Raw genomic sequence first — 26,166 nt, forward strand, 5'->3', positions numbered from 1 at the left:
GAACCTGTTTTCTTCCACCTTGATATAAACCAGCTAGCGCACACCTATGCTCTGTCTAACCTGACTAGGCCCTGCTGCTTACTGAGCCTGAGCCTTTTCTTACATCTGATCTGCTTGCACCTTCCTGGATATTTGCATGGTTATGCTGAAGGCGAAGCTGATTTCAGAGCATTCGACTTGCTGTTTAAAAACACTGATAATAAAAGCATTGATTTTCAACTTTCGTCTTATTGACCTGAAAGAAGAAAACAGATGATTACATGAGTGCTTTGAGTGTAACCCTGTACTTCAGATCCTGCATTCTTTGGAGATCTGAACACAATTCCTCAGGCCCTCAGCTTGGATCGAAGGGTCTGTTTCTGTGCTGTACATTTCTATGACTCTAAAATACTCCCTGCCCGCCTCATTCGGATAATCAAGGTTGTTCTGTATACGTGTAAATGATTTGGATGAAAATGTGGTCAAATTAGTAAATTTGCAGATGAGTCAAATTGTTGGACTTGTGGATAGTGATGAAGGATATCAAAGGATACACCAAGATTTAGATCTTTTAGAAAGTTGGGTGGAGAAATGGCAAGTTTGAGTTGAATTCAGACAAGTGTGAGGTGATGCATTCTGGGTGGTCAAATACAAAGGAAAGTATACTGTAAATGGCTGGACCATTGGGAGCTTTGATATACGGAGGGATCATAGGGTGCAAGTCCATAGCTCCCTGAAAGTCGCAACACGAGTGAATAAAGTGGTAAAGAAGATGCGTGGCATCTTGCCTTTATTGGTCGGGGCATTATGTATAAAAGTAAGTTGGGTTGCAACTGTAATAGAGCTTAATCAACCAAGTTTGGAGTGTTCTGCACAGTTCTGATCACCACACTATAAGAAGAATGTGGTGGCTTTGGACAGGATGCAGAAGAGGTTTACTAGGATGCTGCTTGGACTGGAACAGATTAGCCTTGAGAGATTGGACAAACTTGGATTGTTTTCACAAAAGTGATAGAGGCGAGGGCAATCTGATGGAAGTATGTAGAATTATGGAAGGTGTGAATAAGATGGACAGTTCGTCTCTTTTCCAGGGTGACATTGGTTTAAGGTGGTAGGGGGAAAGTTTAAAAGAGATGTGAGAGGAAAGTTTCTTTTTTTAAGAGTGTGTAGTAGATGATTGGATTGCCAGGGAGGTGGTAGAAGTAAATATAATATTGAGGTTTAAGAAGTATTTAAACACAAGAACAGGCATAGAATAGGGGCATGCAGTTCTAGAAGTTTCTTGCAAGTCTAAAACTTACTTTTTTTTCCTGAAAAATGTAGCCTCCGTCCCCTTTTATAAACCTTATTTAAACAAAACTTTAATTTTAAATAATGGCTCCAAAACGACTGAATTTTTTCAGGTTTGGGATTCATTATCCATTTTATGCATTTAAAATTTTTTGACCATTATAGAAGTTTTTGTATGGTCTGAAAATGCTGTTCTGTCGATTCTAAAACACTTTTCCTCGTGTTAACAACAATTTAACTTGTGTTACTTGTCTTATTTTGCCTTGATAGACTGGGGAGACCAGAGAGATCCTGCACTTCCATTATACTACTTGGCCTGATTTTGGAGTACCAGAATCCCCTGCTTCATTTCTTAATTTTCTATTAAAAGTGAGGGAATCTGGCTCATTGAGCTCTGATTGTGGACCTGCTGTCGTTCATTGTAGTGCAGGCATTGGGCGTTCTGGTACCTTCGCATTAGTAGATACCTGTCTTGTTTTGGTGAGTAATTGTGTAACAACTTGTGAAAGCATGAAGCTGTTACCCCTTATGAAAAACCCAGTTATAATGCCAAAGGCTGATTTAATGTTTAGACAGCAGATAATCTTTTAAGACTATAAGGAAAAGGAGCAAAATTAGACCATTTGGCCCTTAGAATCTGCTCCACCGTTCGATTATGGTTGATGTCTTTTCTCAATCCCATTCTCCTGCCTCCTTACCATAACCCTTGATCCCGTTATTAAAAGCTTGGTCTTCACAGCTCTCTGCGGCACTGAGTTCTACAGATTAACCATCCTCTGGCCTAAGAAGTTCCTCCTCATCTCAATTCTGAAGAGTCATCACTTCATTTTGAGGGCTGTGCTCTCAGGTCCTAGTGTCTTGTATTACTGGAAACATCTCCACATCCATTGACTGCAGACCTCTTGGTATCCTGGAAGTTGGAGTGAGATACCCCCTCATTTTTCTAAACTCATTGAGTACAGGCCCAGAGTCCACAATTGCTCTTCATATTGACAAGCCCTTCATCCCTATGATCATTGTTGTTAACGTAATCTGCACCTCCTTCAAGGCCAGCAATCCTGCCTTAGATACAGATCCCAAACTGCTCCCAATCTTTTAAATGCTGTCTGACCAGGCCATTATGCAGCCTCAGCTGTATATCTCTGCTGTTGTAGTTTAGTCCTCTTGAAATGAATGTTAACATAGCATTTGCGTTCCTAACTGCCAATCGAACCTGCATGTTAACCTTAGAAGAATCCTGAACTAGGACCCTCCAGTCTATTTCTGTTTCAGATTTCTGAAGCCTTTCCCTGTTGAGAAAATAGTCTGTGCCTCTATTATTCCTATCAAAATGCATAATATCACATTTTAACAAATTGTATTTCCATCTGTCACTTCTTTGCCCACTCTCTTAGAGGCTCCTTCTGCAGTCTCCCCATTTCCTTGACACCACCTGTCCCTTCATCTGTCTTTGCATCACCTGCAAACTTAACAACAATGCTTTCAGTTCCTTTGTCCAGGTCATTAACGTGTATCATGATTAGTTGTGTTCCAAACACTGACCTCTACAGAACTCAATTAGCCATCAGCTGCCATCCTGAAAAAATCCTTTGTCCTCTCTCCCAGCCTTCTGTCAGTCAACAGTCTCATTTGGAACTATATTGCTGCTCCTTCACTGTTATTGGGGATAAAAAAACTCCTGCTACTTGAGCCCTAACTGCACTGCATGTACACGTTGATGGCAGTGGTTCTAGAAGGCATTGAGAAGGTTCAAACAGTTAGGGATGGACAGCAAAAGTAGGCCTTGACAGTGATGCTCACATCCCATGGTAAATTTTATTTAAAAATTACATTTAGGGTCTACGTTGTGTGCTCAGCAGGATATTTTTCTTATAGATGGAGAAACGCAAAGATCCTTCCACTGTGGACATCAGAGAAGTATTATTAGAAATGAGAAAATATCGGATGGGACTCATTCAAACTCCAGATCAATTGAGATTTTCATACATGGCCGTTATAGAGGGAGCAAAATATATCAAGGGAGACTCATCTGCACAGGTAAATGTGTAATTATTTCTAATCTATGATATTGCTAACCACAATTGATAGGATACAACTGCACTTTCTCCAAGGAGAAATGGTAATGTGAAGGGCAGGAGAGGAGAAGCAGCAACAGTCACTTGAATTGACTAAACTGGTTCTCACCCTCAACAACTTCACCTTGAAATCCTCCCACTTCCTTCAGTCAAAAGGAGTAGACATGGACCCCAGCTATGCCTGCATATTTGTTGGGTACGTAGAACAGTCCATCTTCTGTAGTTACACTGGCACCATTCATTACCTTTTTCTCTGCTACTTCGATGACTGTATTAGTGCCACCTCATGCTCCCACGAGGAGGTTGAACAGTTCATAAACTCCATGAATACCTTTCACCCTGACCTCAAATTCACCTGGGCCATTTGTGACATTGCCCTCCCCTTCCTGGACACCTCCATCTCCATTTCCAGCGACCGATTCAACACAGAAATCTACTTCAAACCCTTCGACTCCCACAGCTACCTGGATTACACCAGCTCTCACCCCTCCTTTTTGAAAAATGCTATCCCTTACTCCAAATTCCTCCACCACATCTGCTCCCAGAATGAGCACTTCCACTCCAGAATATCCCAGATGGCCTCCTGCATGAAGGACTGCAATTTCTCCTCCCATGTGATCGTCCATGCCTTCCACCTCATCTTCTGCACTTCCCACACCTCCGCCCTTGAACCCTACTCCTCAACTGCAACAAGGTTAGAACCCATTGGTCCTCACCTTTCGCCCCACCAGTCTCCAGATACAGTACATCATCCTCTGCCGTTTCCACCACCTATAGTCAAACCCTACTACCAGAGATATGTTTCCCTTCCCACCCCTATCAGCATTCGGCAGATACCATTCCCTTTGCGACTCCCTTGTTTGGTTCATGCCCCCCAACCAACCCAGCCTCCACTCCCAGCACCTTCCCTTGTCACCACCATATAAGGTCCCAAAGGATCCTTCTACATCTGGCAGAGATTTTCCTGCACATCCAAACACCTCATCTTCTGTGTCAGTTGCTCACGATGTGGTCTCTTCTACATTGGGGTGACAGGGCACCAACTTGCGGAACATTTCAGAGAACATTTCCAGGACATGGACCAAACAACCCCATTGCCCTGTGGCTGACCATTTAAATATTCCCCCTCACTTCCACCCCCAACCACCATCACCAAAGAACTCCCTAAAGGACATGGAAGTCCTGGGGTGTCTCCACCACCAAATCCAAACCACTCGACATGTGAAGCAAGAAAGCCTCATCTTCCATTTTGGGGCCCTCCAACCACACAGCATCAATATCGATTTCACCAGACTCCTTATCTCAGATCCAAAACCTCCAACTTGGCACCGCCCTCTTGAAGTGTCCATCTTCCTTCCCACCTATCCTGCTCCATTTTCCGCTCCAACCAATCGGTATCACCCCCCACTTCCATCTGTTTCTCACCTTACAAGGTACACACCACCCCCCCCCAAACAAAAATCCTATTTATCACTTAGCCCTCTTGGTCCTCCCCCAGCCCCGACATTCCTGATGAAGGACTTATGCCCGAAACGTCGACACTCCTGGTCCTCAGTTAATATTTCAAGTCTAGTGACCCTTTGTCAGAATATCCTGGACTTAAAACATTCATTCTTTTTTTGATACAGGTACTGTCAGACCTGCTGAGTTTTTCCAGCATTTCTGTTTTTGATTTATTTAACATCTGTAATTCATTGTTTTTATTTAATGAAATGCTATCCTATATTCTGAGAGGATTTGAACATAAAAGTAAGCATTCTGTAGAAGAGTCACAACTCAACACTAATTCTCTTTCTCTATCCACAGCCTGATCTGAGTTTCTCCACCATTTTCTGTTGTTGTTTCTGATTTTCAGTATCTTGCAGTAATTTGTTTTTAATAATAGGGAGCGTGTTATGGTCAGTTAAACTGTGTGTGGTGAGACCATGTCTTAAATTGCTTGGCAGTGGTTCAGAGTGGGTTTAGTAGATTGGCACCTGGAATGAGCAAGTTGCTTTATAAGGAAAGGCTGGACAAGTCAGGGCTTAGTTCCACTGAAGTTGAGAAGCGTGAGGGTGTGACAATGTGTAAACCTGAATGGTCTTGAGGAAAAGACATTTCCTCATCTGGATGAATCCAGACCCCTGGGGTGCTATTTTAAAGCTAAGGATTACCGTTTTACACAGATGAGAATTCATTTCCTGTCAATAGTTATGTGAATTTGAACCTCTCTGTATCAGAAGGCAGTGGAGGTGAGCCCTTAAATATTTTTAAGGCAGTGTTGGTTAAAGTTTTGGTAAACAAAGGAATTAAAGCTTTTCAAGAGTAGATGGAAATGTACAATTCAAAACACAGCATATTATCCATGAACTTATTGAATGGCGGTGCAAGTCTGAGGGGCAGTTAGTAGATATGTTTGTATGACATGCAATGAGGTCGGTGTTTTAAAGCTCACTATGCAAATGCTTTGATCACATTAAGCAAAGCATTAACCTACAAATTTAAGTGTCCTTGTACTTTGTAAAATCATGGATTTAATCTGTATATTTTTAACAATTCATTCATTAACAATACTAATTTATACCATCCAGTCCCTAAAGGGCAGTGGGACCCATGAGCCTCTCTATGATCTTATTCTTCTAAAAATTTAGAATTTTTCATTCATGGGTTGTGGGTGTTGCTGGCTTGATGAGCATTTGTTGTCCATCCTAATTGTTCTTAACCTAAATGACTTGCAATGCCATTTCAGGGGTAATCATCCCCCTTGGTATCAATCTAGAGTTGCATGGGGTCAGACCAGGTAAAATCTACCTCTGCATGTGTAAGTTGGGAAATCCTGCCATTTGTATTTGTTCTGTTTGTGTGTGCCTGACTCTGGAACAACTTTGAAAACAGAAATTTAACAAATGGATCTTTTGGCTTAATTTATGTAATTGGTTTGCAAATCGTTGTCTGACTTCTCATTGTTATGAGAAGGAATAGGAATCTGATATTGTGAGATTTACTTGGTGTTATCCTGTAGGTTAATATGAGACTGAAAATAACAAAGGCTTCAGATCTCAAACGATATCATCAGAACCTCCTTGACGCTGCATATCTTCAGTTTTATGTCACTACTTCAAAATGTCATTTTTTGGTAGGAAGATGAAAATGTGTTTTCATTATGCTCCTAAGTGTAATTCGAAGTATAATTCCTATCTTTGTTTTCACCATTTAGCCATGTTGATAATATTCTTTAGTGCTCCCACCTTGATTACTTTACAGTGTGGACACAGGCCCTTCGGCCCAACAAGTCCACACCGACCCGCCGAAGCGCAAACAATCTATATCCCTACATTTACCCCTTACCTAACACTATGGACAATTTAGCATGGCCAATTCACCTGACCTGCACATCTTTGGACTGTGGGAGGAAACCGGAGCACCTGGAGGAAACCCACGCAGACACGGGGAGAATGTGCAAACTCCACACAGTCACCTGAGGCAGGAATTGAACCCGGGTCTCTGGCGCTGTGAGGCAGCAGTGCTAACCACTGTGCCACCATGCTGCCCACAAATTTCAGTTGGAGTCTAACTAAGGCTCTGTACAACTGTTGTGTTACTTTCTCACTTTTGAATTACAAATCTCTTAAAGGCCAATATTTCATTAACTTTTCAAATTACATTTTATTTCAGTCCATGAAATTTGAGTGATTTGCTTAATAAACACCTGCATCAATTTGTTCCTCAACATTTCCTAATCTTTCACCACTAATAAATTACTGTCTTGGATCCAAAAGGATGACCTCACACTTTGTGGATCAAAGTCTATGCGCCATAGTTTTCTTTGTTCCCTTGGTGCTTCCTATATTATTGGGCTATAATTTTATTTGCTACTAATAGTTAGAGTACTGCACTTTTACCCTTTGACATTATCAAGCTCTCTCTATATCTATACTTTATTCATCTACATCAAAAACAAATGTTTAATGCAGAGCAATAATTGCCTCCCATTTTAGTCATTTTTCATCATTGAAGAGTCATTTCTAGCTTGCAGTATTTGCTTGTTATCTTTTTATTTCCAGTTTATTTGATCCAGCTGATACTTTATTTTAATAAATACTTTATTTGTACCTCTCCTTTACAGTCTTTAAAAACTCCTCAGTTTATTTGCTGCCTTCCCACTTTGTGATCCGTATGACTGACACCCTCTACGTGACAAAGTATATGCAGGTGGTTTGAAGCACTTTGCAGAAATGACTGTTTTGTGTGTATTAATTAGCGAGGGTGAAACACTATTGATATCCTGAATAGGTCTGAGAAGAAAGAGTGAGGCTGCAGAATGGTATTACCATGCATGACAAAGTTAGCAAAGCTGATCATCCATAATAGGACTCTGTTAATTTCTCCATATTTAACCAAGAAAAGGATTTCACTTGTAGGCAAGATTTGGAGATGCCAGTGTTGGACTGGGGTGTACAAAGTTAAAAATCTCACAACACCAGGTTATATTCCAACAGGTTTACTTGGAAGCACTAGCTTTCGGAGTGTTGCTCCTTCATCAGGTGGATGTGGAGGACACAATTGCAAGACACAGAATTTATAGCGAAAGTTTACAGTGTGATGTAACTGAAATTATACATTGAAAAATACCTTGATTGTTTGTTGAATCTTTCGTCTGTTCGAATACCATAATAGTTTCACTTCTTTCATGTGTAAATCACAAAACTTTTTTTATAATTTCAGTTACATCACACTGTAAACTTTTGCTATAAATTCTGTGTCTTGCAGTTGTGTTCTTCACAACCACCTGATGAAGGAGCGGCGCTCCAAAATCTAGTGTTTCCAATTAAACCTTTTAGACTATAACCTGGTGTTGTGATTTTTAACTTGTAAGCAAGTATGCAACCTAACATGAATACCAGGTTGGGGGGAGAGAGGAATGGAATCTGAACTGAGAAGCTCAAAACCATCAAACTTCCACCACACGCATGCATGTACTTTATCATATCTTTTATCTTTTAATCTGTTATTGCATGATTTCTCCTTTTTGTTTTTCTATCATCTTATCTTGGTGTGAAAGGTCATTATCAAATAAGAGTCTCTGCAACATAGGCCTATTTTGTGCAACACCATTTAAGAAGAAACCATATAGAACAGTGTGTAGAAACTATTGCTGATCAATCAGACATTAAGTTTTAACTTTGTGACCCAAGATGCATCTTTGAGGATTTTCTTCCAATCTTTAGGGTGCTGCATTTAAAATTTTAATGGGTCAATAGTGTATAAGATTCAAAATTGACTATGCTAAGCAAGAATTCAGTTAACTCAGATTTTTGGTGTTTTGTTAAAACATGTTCTGTCTTCGGATGAGTGAGCTAAATTAGAATTTTGATACTATAATAGGAGTATATCAATCGTTTGTAAATTCTCTAACAAGGAAAGGGTAGGGCGGGTTTGAGAACTGGGAATAGGAGTAGGTATTCAGCCCCTCGAGCTGGCTTTGTAAGTTTGCTTGCTGAGCTGGAACGTTTGCTTTCAGATGTTTCATTACCATACTAGGTAACATAATCAGTTAGCCTCTGGTGAAGCACTGGTGGTATGGCCCACTTTTTTTATTTGTGTTTGCGTTTCCTTGGGTTGGTGATGTCATTTCCCATGGTGATATCATTTTTGTTCCTTTTCTCAGGGGGTAGTAAATGGGATCCAAGTCTGTGTTTGTTGATAGTGTTCTGGTTGGAATGCCATGATTCTCGGAATTCTCGTGCGTGTCTCTGTTTGGCTTGTCCTGGGATGGATATGTCGTCCCAGTTGAAGTGGTGACCTTCCTCGTCTGTATGTAAGGATACTAGTGAGAATAGGTCGTCTTTTTTTGGCTGATTGGGTGTTCATGTATCCTGGTGGCTAGTTTTCTGCCTGTTTGTCCAATGCAGTGTTTGTCACAGTTCTTGCAAGGTATTGTGTAAATTACATTAGTTTTGCTTGTTGTCTGTATAGGATCTTTCAAGTTCATTAGCTGATGTTTTAGTGTGTTGGTGGGTTTGTGGGCTTCCATGATACCAAGAGGTCGGAGTTGTCTGACAGTCATTTCCGAAATGTCTTTGATGCGGAAAATGCTTCACGGGAGGCTCGCTGATGATGTTACCTAGTATGTGTCGAAACGTCTGAAAACAAATCTTCCAGCTTAGCGAGCAAACTTACATCCAGAACCCCAACCTGAACTATAGATCTTCTCAAAGATCGCTTCTCTGACATCTAATACAACCATGGATGATCTCATCTTGACTTCAACTCCATTTTCCTGCACGTTTCAAATAACCCCTTAAACATTGCGAATTAAAAATCAGTCCATCTCCTCATCAAACTTATTCAGTGTCCTGGTGTCCACTGCACTCGGGTAGTGAATTCCACAGATTCACAATCTTTTGAAAAGTAATTCCTCCTCATCTTGGTTTTAATTTTTAGTCTAAAACTGTGATGACTTGTTCTAGATTCCCCTCAAGGAGAAACATCCGCTGGGCCTCTGCTTTGTGAATCCTAAGCACCTGAATTAGATCTCCTCTCATCCTTCTAAACTCTAGCAAGTATCGGCCTAAATTGCTCAACTTCTCAAGACAAACCTTTCATCTCCGATTAATCTAGTTTACTTGTATTGAGAAAGTATCAAACAAATGGGCCAAGGAATCAACTTCATCTATACCCGTCACTATAGAGTGAATTTGTGACCTCATTATATAGTTGTTTGTGAAAAAAAAATGCAGAGTCCTGTTAATGGTGAAAGTTTGGTAAGATTTATTCAAACAGAACTGAATGCATTTTCCTTTTTTTTTTGGCTTTTTAAAAAAAAATGATATGATGAGGCTGAGCATGGTTTTCGCTTCCTGCAACTTGCTTTGGTGCATTTTTAAAAAAAAAAAACAAGATTTTCATTATTTTTCTGTGTTAATAGAAAAGATGGAAAGAGCTATCTAATGAAGACCAGGATCCTGTAACTGATCAAGCCCCTCCACCTCCTCAACCTCCAAAACGCACCCTTCCACGACAAAATGAGAATAGGGATCCTGATGTTACCGTGGAAGAAGCAACAGAACCAGAAAATAACAGCTCTTCTCAAGAAACCTTTGGCAAAGAACAAGAAAACACGGAGAACAAAGCAAAGTATGTGAACTGATATTGTTTTAAAACTAAATCTGTTACCCAGTTTCTTCGATTTGGTGTACAAATAATAGAAAATCAAGGAACAGAAAATGGGTAGAAACTTGAAGCAATCACTCAAGGAAAAGTACTTCGAAATGTAATGAGGCTAGAAGTCCCCATGACCTGTATCTTTATGGTTTTAAGGAGATGGCTACAGAGATGGTGGATTCATCTTTCAAAATTCCCTCCTTCCAGAAAGATCCCAGTAGATTAGAAAACACTTGCGCCAATCTGTCCAAGAAAGGAGGGAGACCGAAAACTTTAAGCACTCAACCATAGCCCAGTCACCCGAATTGGGATTGGGAAATACTAAAATCCATGATAACTGAAGTAGAGCAGGGCATTTAGAAAATCATAGCACGATCAGACGGAATCAATTCAAATTTATGAAAGGGGACTATGTTTGAAAGTTTTATTGCAGCTGATTTAGTACAAATAGCAGAATTTATCTTTAACGTGTTTGTATGTATACTTATTCTATAGTAATAATTTAACTTTGTCTTCCAATTTAACTTTGTTGAATTCACTTAGGAAGTACCCTGTGATAAGATACTAAGTATGTTATGAAAGTGGCTTACTGTACCTTTTGACGGATGAGGATGGCTAGAAATAGAAACCTTTTTCTGTGACTGCAAATTTCAAAATCGGGCTGCAGTGGCCTTTAGTATCTAACGACCTTCTAGAAAAAAATATTCTCTGTTCATGTTTCTTTCTCTCCATGCTAATTCTTTCCAGCAGATTTCTATGCATATTGATTAAGACATGACTAGCAGATGTCTTGGCTCTTGGAGTCTCAGTTTGTCATTATCTTTCAATTTGCATAGATCTCAATGTAATCTCTCGTGGTCAAGGAGCTAATAACATAGGTAACTTCCATTAGATAAAACAGGACAAGGTCACAGTGGCTATGTGGTTTCTTAAGTTCTTAGAGCAAGCATGTTCCTAAGTGAATTTTAGCTTTTCCACTAAAACCAAAATACTTACGGTAATTGCTCTTTGTTTGTGGAGGTAGAACTCTGTAGTAAGGATGACCAGCAGTTGCTGATTTGGCAGGTAATCCTGCAAGTTTCATGAGATATTTTGTTAAATTCATCCTATGAAAAGGACCTGATGATTCGCCTATCAGGGAAAACAGCAATTTTCCTATCAGTGTTCTTAATGGAAATATTCACTTTACAGGAGATTATAGACAACACGAAAAGTAATTATGTTGCCTTTAAGTAGACTGAAAAAGACACTGTGCAATGAAACTGCACTTTTTAAAAAAAAAACTCTTCAGTTTCATTTCTGATCCTTTTGGAGTTTGCGTTATCTGTGGGGGACTTGATCTTCCACTGTTCTGCTCTGAACTGGTGACTAAGGAGCATATGGTTAACCTTTTGAAGATTTACTCTTTAGAATACACTCTTTTTGATGCTGTGAAGTAAGGGTGTCTGTTCAATCCTACTCTGCGTCACATATCTGCATTCAGAGTCTCTGTTTTAGTTCTGAATCAGTGTCCCACAGATCCATAGGCTTTCACATACTGCTCCTTCCTGTTGTATGGAAGAGAAGTACTAAATGGATTCTTTAAGACATATTTATTGGTACTTTTTATTGGCTGCTAATAAATCATTTTCTTAATTGTTTTTCAGTAACCTTCGGAAACGACATCGTGAGGATAGAATAGCAAGTACAGCGCAGAAGGTGCACAGAATGAAACAGAAACTAAGTGAAACTGAGGTGAAACGAAAAAGGTGGTTATATTGGAGACCTGTTCTCATTAACATTGCTGCAGTTGCTACTCTTGCAGTTGGAGCTATTGTTTGCTGCTCTGTGTACTTCCAAAGATAAATTGTATAACTATGCATTTAATGGCGTGCAGAGGCATGTTACATCAGAGGTGTAAGGTGCTAAGGAATCATATCTCCCTTGCATAAGAGCAAGGTGTTTATTTGAGGATTGGCAGGTCAGACGAGAATGCACTAGAATGGGGGTATTGCTTGTGTTTGACTCAACAGTTTGCTACATTGATTCTCAGGTTCTTATATTGCCAGGTGTTTGGATGATTAAAACCACCGAATAGAAGAAATCTTGTTGTAAATATGTTATCAGATCTGTTCTGCAATAAACATTTAGTTAAAAATTGTGCTTCCATTTGAAAGCAGTCTTTCTCTCGTTTCTTGCTGGTGTTTTCCAGGATGAAGTTGTTTCTCTTTCTTTTTTACTGCATCATGGGACACCTGAACCTAGCAGCCTGGCTATCTGATGAAGCTCTAAAATTTGGTAGGCTGCTTTGAGTTCCATTCCCATGAAAGTCAAACCAGCAAGTAACAGAAAGAAACTCCTACCACTTGCCTTGCCACTGGACCTCTTCCTTATTGCTTTAGCCTGCTGCTGCTCTTCATTTCTTAAACTGTTTTTTTCCTTTCTAATCGGCATAATTATTGTACACTTAAAAGCATTTGATTTTTTTTAAAAGAACCTCAGGCATAAAATATTAGTTATTTTTCTTTTGGTTTTGTTTACACAGCTGTGCATAGTGTGCAGTTGGTCATTTAGCAAAGGCATAGGAAGATTTCTGGAAATACAATTTTTAATTTCCTTGTCAAAAATCAACAGTGACTGAAATATTTGGATTATTTACTGGATCGTTATGTATGTATAAAATACTAGTTAACTCCTTAACCCATAGAGGTTTCAAAGAAATGCGTTGTCCTGTCGATAGGCCATTCATTTTCATGATTGTATGAAGTATATTTTCCAACTTGAGTATTGAAAACTTATTTTTATTCAACACTTTGATTTTCTAGACATGCTATCTATATTTAGAAATAATGACCATGCCTTTTTCAGATAAAATACTGACCACATTGTAAAGGCACTGTTGTATAAATGCTGCCGAGATATCCAAAGATGCTTCTATGGGTTAAAGAGTTGAGAAGTGTTTCTTGCTAGTGTTGGTTAATAATGACCTAAATATGAAATAGTGGAACAAGGCCATATACTGGCCAAGGAGGGGAAATCTGTTGACATTAACACAACAGATCCCACTTAATAAATTGTTGCAGTTTTACATTCCAGCAAGACCAGTTGAATACATTTTTAGATTTCAGCGGTTCGTTATATTGTATATTTGTATTAGAGATGATGCAACATATTATAAAATAAGGGGTTGTTGTAAACTTACTGGTTCAGGTCCTGAGGACGTAAATAGTGCAGATCTGCTCTAAAATGCAGTACTCATCGCTACACGATATGATTAATGACCCATGCCAATGCATTAGCATTCTTTCATGGTAGAAATCTTGCGTCACCCATTAAATTTTATTATTTATTATTAATGTGTTCCTTAAAGTTCAGTCTTTTTTTTTTGTCTAAACTCCATTTTTTAAAAAAAGACAAAATTCAAGTTCTTGGACCAGTTATTTTACAATCCCGTGGGAGGAAATAAAGTTGTAAGCCTTGATGACAGTGCACTGACCGGCTTAAAAATGGATTGTATCAATAATTTATTCTTGAATTATTACTGACAACCATAAGCAATATGTAATGCATTAAGGATATCCAGTGCTGTTGTTAAAATTCTGTATTGAAAAGATGGTTTGCCCTGCCCACCCCCACCAAATCCTGAATGTGACAAGGGCCACATTGCGGGCAGTGCTTATTTTCACAGACTGAATATGCACTGTTTCCTCTTACCTTTCATTAACTCTTGAGTATGTGAACTGTGAGCATTTGATAGTTATGTTTCTCATTCTGCTTTTCTTCTCATGTAGGACTAATGTTGTAGTCCAATATATGGGGAATTTTCTATGTTTCAACCATTTTTAGCACCATAAAAGCAATTGCATCTGAAAATTGTGTCAGAGTTGTTCACGTTTTCTTTCAGTTTTCATACATTTAGAAGATAGTGAGGTGCCATAGTTCCTGTGAAATTATTTTTTGAAAAAAATCAATGACAGGTACATCATGAACATCACATTCTTCATTATTTTTATAACTTTGTGACTTGCTTTCGCATTCAAGTACCATGAACTTGCCGAGTTTGACACAGCTAGATTCAAATTGAGTGAATTTTTTTTTAAACTAGCTGAATAATCTGCTAGTCAAGGGAAAATGCCATCAGAAGGGCTTTTTAAAACAAACTGATTAAATAGAAATGTGAGCGAAGGGTTAGGCTGCTACTTTTTTTTTGGGGGGGTGGGGGGAGAAGGAAATGTGGTTGGAGATCTAAAATACTTGACATTATGACTCTTGTAGACACCAAAAAGTTTGGAAAATAAATTCAAACTTTCAGTTAAACGCATGACAAAATTTCATTTTTTAGATTTTAATTGTAACATGACTGAACGCATGAGTTAACTGACTATGATTTTGTAGGCAAATTATACTTTAACTTGCAGAAAGAAGCATTAATCTCTTTTACTTATCACCTGATGAATTACAGTCCTGATAGCATAAAGTCTAGATTTGCTTCCAGAAATCTGGTCTAGCAAGCAATGCCCATGGCCCATGAATGAGTGAATTTAAAAAAAAAGCTTCCAAAGGGTTTTTACTTCAAGTGAACTTCTTCAAGCATTTCCCTCCGTTTTCAGAGTTTTCCAAAGCTACTGCCAATGGCCGATCTGGACGTCCCAGGACAAATCTCTCCGGATTTCTTAAATGGATGCAAGAAGTGGCTGTTCAGCTAACCATTTTCTCCCTGCTGCATTTGGCTTGAGTACCTCAAAGTGAACCTGCAACCTCTTCTCTTGCTGACCACACCAAATTTTTTTTTTGCGTCTTCTGAGCTTTCCTCCTTCTCCCAAAAACATGGAGCTGGAGAGTCTCTTTATTCTTAGGACAGCTGAATCTTGGCCTTTGTTCTGAGGTGCAAGGATTTTGCACCTTCCTGAGTCATATTCTGGAACTTGTCGGGTTGAATTCTGAATAGTCACGAGATCTTCTCAGTTTTAGCCTAAACGTAAAGAGACAGCTCAAAATACAACAATCTTAGAAACCTCCTAATTGTAATGAATCAGAAGCATTAAATGTATGTAATTTTGTCACTTCCCCGAAAAGTGCTGCGGTTGAAATACATTCTTTCCTCTCATCTTCCTCATGGCTGAAGCACTTGCTGCATTGTCCCTTGATGTTAAGCTTAGCAGATTGGCACTTTAAAAACTGTAGGTATGTTAATGCATCGTTTATTTGTTGTGCTGTGTTTTAGCAATTATTGGATGCAGTCAGCAAGCATTCTGTTGCACAATAACGAAACTGTAATAAGAATCTAGCAAATGGGTGAATTCACAGTCTAAAGAAACCAAGTATATGCCGTTCCAGAAAAATGTCTTAAAGTTTCATTGATATTTATCATACAATTGCTGTTAAAGTTGCATTCTTGTCTACTGGGTAGTTGTCATTGATGAGAAAATACTTAAGGGAAGCTTTGACCATTTTGTACATTGAAGTATAAAATCTTTGGATGAATCCCTCGGTGTCAACATCCTGATAGGTTACAGTTATCCAGAAACTGAGCTAAACTAGCTGTATAAATATAGTGGCTACAAGAACAGGTCAGAGGATAGGAATCTTCTGACTTCCACCCACAAAGCCCAGTTCTCAACTACAATAAAATACCCCACTTTTGAGTATAATCTGAGGTATGAACATAAATGGCTAAAAGATCATAAAGCAAGGATTCTTAATTGAATTGGCATCAAATCATCACAAACATAAAAGGAAATTAAGGATAAGCAAGGGGAGGCAATGGTGGTATTATCACTAGAGTTACGCTGGACTATTAATCCAGAAACTCCGTGTATGTTCTGGGGACCCGGGTTCAAATTCAAATGGTAGAATTGGAATTCAATAAAGAACCTGGAATTAAGGGTCTAAAATTGACCATGAAACCATTGTTAATGTTTCAGAAAAACCTATCTAGTCCACAAATATCCTTTTAGGGAAGGAAACCTGCCCTCCTTACCTGGTCTTGCCTACATGTGACACCATACCATAGCAACGTGGTTAACTCTGAACTGCCCTCCGGGCAATTAGGGATGGGTAATAAATGCTGGCCTAGCCAAAAATCCCCATATCCTGTGAATGATTTAATTAGAATTAAATTATTTACATGGAATGAAGCTGGTTGAAAAATCTTTTTTGTTTCTGCTTTCCATGAGGCCTCCTTCCACCAAAGATGCACTTTTTACCAGAGAGGGTCCATTTGACTGCTCCAGCTGCCTTCACTCACTGGAGGATCCATTAAGCAAGTTCAGTCAGCATTTTACTGCCATGGCTCTAAAGTGAATTCAAGACACATGGCTCAATAAAGGGATAGGTGGTTGGGAAGAGGTAGGAATGCATGACTTCTGCACATCAGCCTTGACTAAAGCTCAATAATAACAATGCATTCCCATTAAAATACTTGCTTTGTTAATGTCATCACACAATGGAGTGGCCACTTGGTACCAAGCATGGGTGACCTTTGAACCATACCTAGTGAAATGTCACTGCTTTAAGATGAAAACAGAAAAGAATTGATGGGATGTTAAAAATGGTAATTTCATCTAACTAAGCAGTTTCTATGTATGTATTTTCTGTCCTTTGATTTCTTCCATACGTGTCCTATTTGATATTGTATTCCCAGGTCTAGAATACATTAGTGTCGTTGCATTGGGATGCTCACTGTTCCTAATCAATATTCAGTGCCTCTAGTTTTACTTCTGCAAGATCTATTCCAAAGTAATACACTCTTTCCTTTGCTTTCCTTTTAGTGATTTCTCAATTAACTTGAGGTATGCAAGTAACAATTTCAGAGTTACCATTTGAACTTTTTGACAGCCCCAGTGCAAAACTTGATGCTGAATAGATTTGCAGCAATTAAAAATCTAGCTAGTTTTAATATATGCAGAGCAACAGTCTCCAGTATTTCTGTTTCTGCTGTTAATATTTAGTACCAAATCTCACTTAGACACTTAAGTTGAATACTTAATTGTTTGTGTATGTACAAATTATGGTACATAGTCTATTTTAAAAGGGCTATTTGTAACTGTTAAATTATTACTGATCTGAGCATTTTTGAAATTTCAACAGATGTATGAAGTGATTTAAACTCTAGTAATTTGCAAGCTACTTTCTTAGGCATTGAATAAAAAATGAAAAGGCTTTTATGCATCCTTGAAAATAGTATGCTTTTTGTAGAATTGAGCCACAGAATTGTGTTTGAAAAAAGTCAGATTATACTGAATCTTAATTAAAAATGTAAATTCAAGTGGTCAGTCAAAACAAGCTTCTTTCTAAAAGCTTTGAGGAAAACATTTCTGCATTTGAAATATTAATGATTTCTTTTATGTAATGGTAGACAATAATCTACAAATGGTTCTCATTAATCTTGCTAAGAATGCTTTAGGTTGCAATCTGTAAAGATGGCAATATAGATATTGCGTATTTCAGACCATTTTCCAGATTAGTTTGTAGTATTGTGGTTTTAAAAACCTATTGCAAACCCTGTGCATCCTGAACATTTAATTTGAAGGTAAGGAATCTTTAATTGAAGCAGTGAGTATTGTATATTTTCTTAAAACTCCTAACAGTTCTCTGCATAAAGCAGTTTCTGTTGAGCAGATATGCACAGTTAAACACACAAATCTGAAGTTGCTACATGAAATGTACCATTCTACCATTGGCTATGCAAATTTGGCAAAGTTAGCTGCTTGGATCGCTATCCAAGTTTATTGAATCATGGTATAAGGCTTTTGAACTTTTATTATATATATGGACTCAACAGAAAGATAAGGTTTATCTTTTCTAATACGACTACCATTTAATGGAGTGTACATTGCTTCCATGTAGCCTTCTAGCCCTGTGAACCCTTATTTCTTCTGCTTTTCCTTATTATTGGAGATCTATTTTCACAAGGTAAACTTTTTGCTTTCATTTCTTCTTCCACTCTCTCTTCTGCATATATTTACGCTAAAGTTGAAACTTTTGTATTCTGGCTACATTTCCTGCACTGTACATAGTCAGTCAGACTGAATAATTGTAAACAGGGATGCACTGATTGTTTGCTCTTATTGAGACCATCCTGTTCAAATCCATACCAAAAAAAAAGGCCAATGCAAGTTATTCACTTGTCACAGGAATAAATCCGTGTTTGACTAGTAGATTAAATTTATTTGATGATCGGTTTCTGAACATTAAAATAGGTGGCTTCACACTTTGGGAGGGACCTCGAGAAATTAACAACTTAACTGGCCGCTCATTTATTTTCTATTTCAAATTGCTGAACAAGCACAATTTTGTTGCAGCTTTTTGTTATGCAATCATTAAGACTACTCCCAAGATTTTATTTCTTTATCATGGGATATGGACATCTCAGTCTAAGCCAGCATGTATTGCTCATTCCTAATTGCTCTGGAGAAGATATTAATGAGCTGCCTTCATAAGTGCCGAATGAGCACAGGGACACCGCATTGCTATCAGTATGAAGGTCTTGTCTGGTCTTCCCAACTATCAGCCTGGCTAAAGTGTTGTGAAAGTTTGAGCAGTGGGTAGCTAGTTGTTTTACGTGATTCCTATGTAGTGGCAATACAAGTGGTATTCACCACTAATTGGATGCTGCAATCAGGCAAGGAAGTTTTGGCTAGCACACAAGAGTAATGTGGTAAATGAATTCCACTATCGGTGTGATCCCAGATATTTCAGCCATACATCTCGAAGGCTGATAGATCGTATCAAATAGCTCTTTTCAATAAACAAAATGCTACTGACTTGTGCCCAACCAGCTCATGCTTGCATAACTCCATGTGTCCAACATTTAGATGTGATTCTGCAAACAGACCAAATTTGCTTCATAATCCTGAGCATGTGAAGAATTGTGCCTACAGCCAATTTAGAACTAAAAGTTGGGCTTGCAGTATTTACATTTGTGTGTACTGGAAGCTACATGTATTAATGCATGGAGCCCTGTTCTTTGCAGGAAGAAGGAAAATGTACACATACCACAGTTATTTTATTGCAGCAAAGCAAGTGGAAGCCATTCTCAGGTTCATTTTGAAAGTCAATACCTTGATCAAACAGTCAACCTACCTGGTTTAAAATTTGAACCAAGCTCGATGGTTGGTTGACTGTCAGTTAGCATTGACTAGTGCATCATCCATAGCGATGCCTCTACCAATCAGAAACCTCATTACCAATCAATCAGTACTCTCATCATGTCAGTGTTGCTTTCTCTTTGGGCCAATTCACAAGAAATACCAATGAATACAAGATGAAAACATTCAATAGATTGAGTATCGATGAAAAAGAAAGACCATGTCCGTACTGTCAAACAACTACTTAAAATTTCATGTTTTTTTGTGGCCCTTCAGTTGAGTGTAAACCTAGCTTTGGCCTCTATTACTAATATTTATTCCTCATGTTTCGTTTTGTCATCTTTGTTTTATTAATTGGTAGTAGTGCATTCATTTATTTCCTGTTTTACAATTGTTGATATGTTCTGTAATAATGCAAACCTAGAACTTTGCGGAGAGAGGAGTGCAGAAGTAATGCATCTACAATACCTTAGTGCAGTTCTTTTGATAGTGTAGATTTTGGGTGACAGCACTGATATTTGGACTGCCTAGATAGACAATGAGCCACCCATCTGCAAATTTACAATGTCCATAAAGAAGGTTGAAACTTTCAACTATTTCAAAACGTTCAAAGACTTCATGGAACATGCTTAAATTTGCATTTATACATACTGCTTTAGAGTTAGATTCAGAAGGTTTGCAAGAAAACTGTTAAGTTTTGAATTGAAGTTCAACATTTATTTTCAGTGAGAACCCTGCTTTAGTTTCATTAAAATTTTGCATTATTTTGTGATATTCATTAACTTGGTACCAAACTGTGCTTTATTTGGTCATAGCAGACGATAACCGAGCAATTCTGTTTCCAAGTAAAGGTATTTATTTTCTAGACCTTGCGTGTTGCTGAGAAAAGACACGAGACATTTTGCATTCATCAGGACAGGCACAAGAATGCCGAGATTCAAAGGGAGCGGCAATTTATCTTTCTGAAAAAAAGAGGGAAAGGTACCCTTTCTCATTTTATGATTTGGTCCATTTGAAATTTGGCAATCATGTGTTTATCCTGATAAGTGCATGATGAAAAGCTTGACAGGACTTTTTGTTCCAGCAATACTCATTTTCTAGATGTTGATTTGTTTCACAAATGATTTGACATCAGCATTTAGTATAAAAGATCAAGTGAATGCACTTATTTTGTCCTTATAAGCAGCTGTCCTGATCAGCTGGTGGGATTTATACTGACCTGAAAAATTCACCTGATAACTCTAAGTTGCACAAAATTGGACTCAAATTTTAATTCAGTCTTGATTTTATTTTCAATATAAGGTTGTATGGAATCTCATGGATTTTATAAATCTGCTGGCCAATCCTGAGTAAGAGTGGCAATAGTAATATATTGAGCTATTTAGAGTCTCTTACACAAAATAAAGAAAATAATGCATCTTTAATTGACCTCTGACATAAAGTATTAACAATATTATAATCAAAGTCCTCTCTAGTGCAACTGTAGATAGTCACAGGAAATTTCATTGAGTACAGTTGAGACAGATGTTCAGATTTCTGGGGGGCTCTTTTTAAAATGCCTAGTGGAGATGACGTGTGTAATTATACTGTACTGAATGTTGAACAGCTTGCCAATCCAGAGATTGCAATTGAAGATGGCAGAGCAACAACAAATTCTGTCGTCTGTCGAAGAAAGCTTGCACAGAAAAGAAGGCCAGTCTGGCACATTAAGGCTAAACGTTAAGTTTAAAAGATTAGAGGGAACTTTACTCTGTATCAATCCCTGTGCTGTCCCTGTCCTGGGAGTATTTGAATGGGACAGTGTCAAGTGATGTTTACTTTTAGATTAAAAGAATAGATGAGGTTTTACTCTCTCTAACCCAGTGCTGTACTTGTCCTGGGAGTATTTGATGGGGACAGTGTCATGGGAACTTTATTTATTTTGTAAGAGTAGAGTTCCACAGCAATCAGTTGATGCCAAATGCAGGACTTACACAGTTAATGGTATGGCCCTGCTGAACAAAGAGTCCCAGGGTGCAAGTTCATAGTTCATTGGAAGTGGAGTCACAGGTAGACAGGGTGGTGCCAAAGGTATTTAGCATGCTTGCCATTATTGGTCAGTGCATTGAGTATAAGAGTTGCAATGTCCTGTTGTGGCTGTACAGGACTTTGGAATACTGCATTCAGTTACTGCATTCAGATTAGCCAAAGTCTTTCCCCTTTTTGATAGGGGAGTCCGAAACTAGAGAGCACATGTTTAAGGTGAGAGATAAAATGGACCTAAGGGGCAACTTTTTCTCACACAGGTGGTGCATATATGGAATCAGCTGCCAGAGGAGATGGTGGAGGCAGGTGAAGGAGATGGTGGAGTATATGAATAGGAAGGATTCAGACAGTTATGGGATAAATGCTGGCAAATGGGACTAGATCAATTTAGGGTATCTGGTTGACGCAGCCATTGGACCAAAAATCTGTTTTCGTGCTATACGACTCTATAACCTGATCATCCCTTTTTCACTGAAATTTTCTGTTAACGGACTTCTTAATGCTGAATAAATATTATTTGCTATTGATCAAGTGGTACAAGTAACAGGCAGAGAACCTGATCAATATTTCCAATTTGCAGCATTCATGAAGGTCTACTGCCTTTCAAAGCTTTCTGCTCCATTGTTGAAGGTTGGAATTCTTCTGCTTTTGTGCTGTGCACTAGTTCTACAAGAACAGGGAGTTGAGACTTAATGACCAGGCACTGAACAGATAAATTACATGTTTACTGATTCAGCATATGGACATCAAACAGGTGTAGGCCACTCGGCCCTTCAAACCTATTCCATCGTTCAATAAGATAATGGCTGATCTGGTTTTAACCTCAGTTCTAATTTCCCCTCTTCAAAAATATTTTTAAAACTAATGACTTTATTGCATCTATTGACTTTTGAGGAAAGGAATTCCAAAGAAACTCAGCCCTCTTAGAGAACACCATGTATGTAATGTAAATCTATAATGGATATGCTAAAGGTAAGAAGCAGCAAAATGCAAAGAGTACGGAGAGATAGTGAACAGTAAAGAAGTGACTATGGTCTGAAATGAGAGGACTGAGAAGTGTTGAATTGCTACCATATGCAAACACAATGTCTTTGGAGGCTGCTATGAAGAGGAGTAACAAAGTGTGTGCTTTGAATGAGGACAGTGTGTTGTGTCCTTGCCAATGGAAACACATGGTCTGCTGCTAGCTGAAGTTTACCAATGAACCTAAAAAAGCTTCACTCATACTTTCTGCTCCTGTAAGATCTTTGGAAGCGCACCTTAAAGTTCTGGTAAGATGTTTATCGAATCATACAGGACAGAAGAAACCCTTCAGCCCATTGAGTCAGTGTACTGTTCTCTGCACTAATTGTCTCTGCCCCCAGATCTGCTGAATGTATGTCTTCGGAATCATCTCCCATTAAAGAAAACACTTGTGTATTTATAAAGGGCCTTTCATAAACAACTGACATCTCAAAATACTTCACAGTCGATCAAGAATGCAGATTATTGCTGGCAGTATATTATTACTGTTGTAAAGTAAAAATACAGCTCGCAGTTGGCAGGTAGGTAACTTCTACAAACAAGCAATGTGGTCATGACCAGATGTTGCTTGAAGAATAAGTATTGGTCAGACATTGGGGAATAGCTCCCATGCTCTTGTTTGAGAAGGCCATGCGACCAGTTACATCCCCCTGACTGGCAAAGACTCATTTGCCAGAGTTGAGGCATGAAACCAATGCAGCACTGTCTCAGCACTGCCTTGCAACTACACCGAGCAGATTAACTGGTTACTTCTAGATCTTTGTTGTATGCTAATTGGTTGCAGAGTTTTACCTTGAATGCAGAAAAATATAAATTTAAGAGAAACTGATCCCATATGAAACTTCATGGTGGACTTTTTATGGAAGGTACTGTTTACAGCAAAGTTGTTTTCCCCAACTGTCTCCTCTCCCCACTTTCCTAAATTCCCACTGTCACACATCTGGTTTGAAGGTTTTATTGCTGTGATTCTGTGATGATTAAAATTGGGATCCATATTATCAGTTAAGCTTGGCATACATATACATGTGTGAGATAAACTGTCCCTCTAAGTTGAGTAGCTTTCAAAAGACAATAGCGAATTTATAATTCACGCAACTATGAACAAACATCAATAAGTAGTTCATGCTTGTTTCTTCTGTTTCCTCAGAATCTTTCTGACATGCTTTACCTGAATAAAGCTTATAATAGAATTGTAAATCAGTTTAAAAGAAACTTGCTTTTATCTAACACTTTTAACTTGGATATCCTGAAGTTCTTAAAAGCCAGTGAAATAGTCCATATTTTTTTCTCTCTGCTTTCTATTCTTGAGTAAACCTGTTGAAATTCGACCTATGAATTGGTAATTTGTTGTGACTTTTCTCTTATTGTCATATCATTGACTACCTTACATGTTTGGGAATTGTACACTCAGTTTATGTTCAGACTGCAGATTTTGTCCAACAAACTCACCAGTCTGGGCTTAAGTATAAAAAGTTTTGGCCTAGGCTTTCAGAACAGGACAAGGTCTTCAGTAAGGTATAAAATATATTAACAAATAACTCTAAAGTCATTGTTAAATTTTGTGTTTTTAAAAAGGAACAAATGACAAATTCACAACAAATGGAGTGCATGGATGTTGACATATGGGAAAGAGTTTTGCTATTACGTTGAACAGATTAGCTTTGATGTTAAATGTTGACGCAAGTTCTCTGATTCACTATATAAGCAGAAATGAGGTGTATGGATAGGAGGTTTGTGTCCTGTGCAGAAATGTTAATATATAGATACTGATTCCAGAATTTACCCTGAAAATTTCTCATGGCTGTAGTTTAATAGAACTATGTTTATTTTTAAATTCATGATATTAAGTTTCTTGAGAGAGCATTAAAAGTAAGACAAGGCTCTCTTTGCTCTCTTTGGCTTCACTCGATGTAACAGTTGAAAAATTAAAACATTTTTGTAAGTAATCTATTAAAAACATTTCAAAGGACAGCAGCTTTATTTAAATCTTTATAGTTTTATTCCTAATGTAAGGTTTCATTTTTTTTTTGGAGGACAGATTTTTGCATCACAGATTAAACAATGTAGTTTTTCATGTTTCATCAAGTTGGCTACCACGTTCTTACAAAATCTAAATTAAGCACAAATATAAAATTCTGTCAATTTTCTTGTTCTCAAGGATGCAACTCAACTAAAGATTGCATACATTAATGTAAGTGTAAACAGTTTTAAAAACCTGTGTTTTAAAATGAGATTTTAAATACAGATTTTTCAGGTATGGTGTCAAAACAATTTGCAAAAAATTCTCCACGCAATAAGAAAGCAACACATGAAAACTCTGTTCTTAGTAAAGTAGTACAGGCAAGAATCGTAGAAGTATTTATGTAACACTTAAAAGCCTCATGACAAAAATTAATTCCTCCAAGTAGCCATTTATCCTGTGAACTGAAGGATATTATTGCTGGTACAAAACAATGCCAGCTCATAATTTATTAACCTGGTCTATTTAAAATATGAAAATTTTACTTCCTTTTATTGGTATGTTTTAAATACTGAACTACCAGAAAATAGATCTGCGCAAACATTTTGTTCACTATAAAGCAAAATGACTGGAAATGTGCTTTCTAATCGAAATTATTTGCTCTGTATTGCAAATGCATACAAGATATAGTGAATCTCCTCTAACAGAATACAAATGCTAGTTATATTTTGGTTGTTCTTCTATTTAAGATATTTTAAAAATTTAAATTTTTTGATAATGTTCTATTACTAACTAAAATGTGCTCACTGTTTTAAACATGCTTCAGAACTCTAAGTTACTTTATACGTTGTAATCATTAATTATATTGGCCAAAGTTTACACCTAGAGTGAAAGACAGCACTGAAATGGTTCTGTATTTGTTAAGGCTCACTCTGGACAACATAGTGGAATTAGAGAAATTGGCATGAAATGAGACCAAACTAAAGCTTCATACACTTAGGTACATAATCTAGCAACTAACACAACAGTTGTTTTAACTTAGCTGAAAACTGATGTTCCACAAACCAGCTGTTGTGACTTAAGTGAATATCTTAGCAAATTTTAATCCAATGACTGTTGTCCATCAACCATTAATTTTATCCAGAGTTCTTAATGGCAGAAGCAAAATTTTGTACTTAATTGCGTTGTCTGTGAACTGTTATTGTGTGGATACAGTGGAACTATTGCACTGAATAAATCTTTTATGTTCTGTATTGTATGTCATAGGCTAAAGACTGTCTGACTGCTAAGTCCACAGAACAGATGCCACATTCTTCACCTATTTTTATCAGCCGTGGAAAGCAGGACAAAAAAACCTATCAGGACAGTGAGGTCTGCTCTGTAGGAGATCTCACATGTAACTGTTTACAGCGTAAACTACTAGCTGCAGGAGACAAACATAGACCTGACCCCACGGGACCTTCTGCAGAGGGAGTGATTTCATGTATTGTGACATGTTTTTTAAAGCTTATAATCTGTTGCAAAATAAAAGCTTTGTACTTTAGTCATTTCATTGTGTATTTTTATACCCCTGAGTGGCATTAAATGTTCTGAATTTTTAAAA

General features: G+C 37.9%; 1 protein-coding gene across 4 annotated transcripts in view; it reads left to right on the forward strand.

The window, feature by feature from the left end:
- Positions 1 to 25,864, forward strand: part of LOC122548846 (tyrosine-protein phosphatase non-receptor type 2-like) — a 94,376-nt gene extending 68,512 nt beyond the window's left edge. For 2 of the 4 annotated variants that reach the window (XM_087986712.1, XM_087986710.1), the window contains 4 exons: positions 1,540 to 1,749; positions 3,145 to 3,306; positions 10,252 to 10,460; positions 12,134 to 14,344. In XM_087986712.1, the coding sequence (XP_087842838.1) occupies positions 1,540 to 1,749; positions 3,145 to 3,306; positions 10,252 to 10,460; positions 12,134 to 12,332 (780 nt within the window). In that variant the 3' untranslated portion in view covers positions 12,333 to 14,344. Of the gene's footprint in view, positions 1 to 1,539; positions 1,750 to 3,144; positions 3,307 to 10,251; positions 10,461 to 12,133; positions 14,345 to 20,421; positions 20,522 to 25,829 lie in introns of those variants that run through there. The other 2 variants (XM_043687695.2, XM_087986711.1) reach the window with 2 other exon arrangements.
- The last annotated feature ends 302 nt before the right edge of the window (positions 25,865 to 26,166 follow it).

The sequence above is a fragment of the Chiloscyllium plagiosum genome, unplaced genomic scaffold (genome assembly GCF_037043375.1).
Source record: "Chiloscyllium plagiosum isolate Xiang-an unplaced genomic scaffold, Cpla_swu_hap1 HiC_scaffold_4, whole genome shotgun sequence".
Taxonomy (NCBI): domain Eukaryota; kingdom Metazoa; phylum Chordata; class Chondrichthyes; order Orectolobiformes; family Hemiscylliidae; genus Chiloscyllium; species Chiloscyllium plagiosum.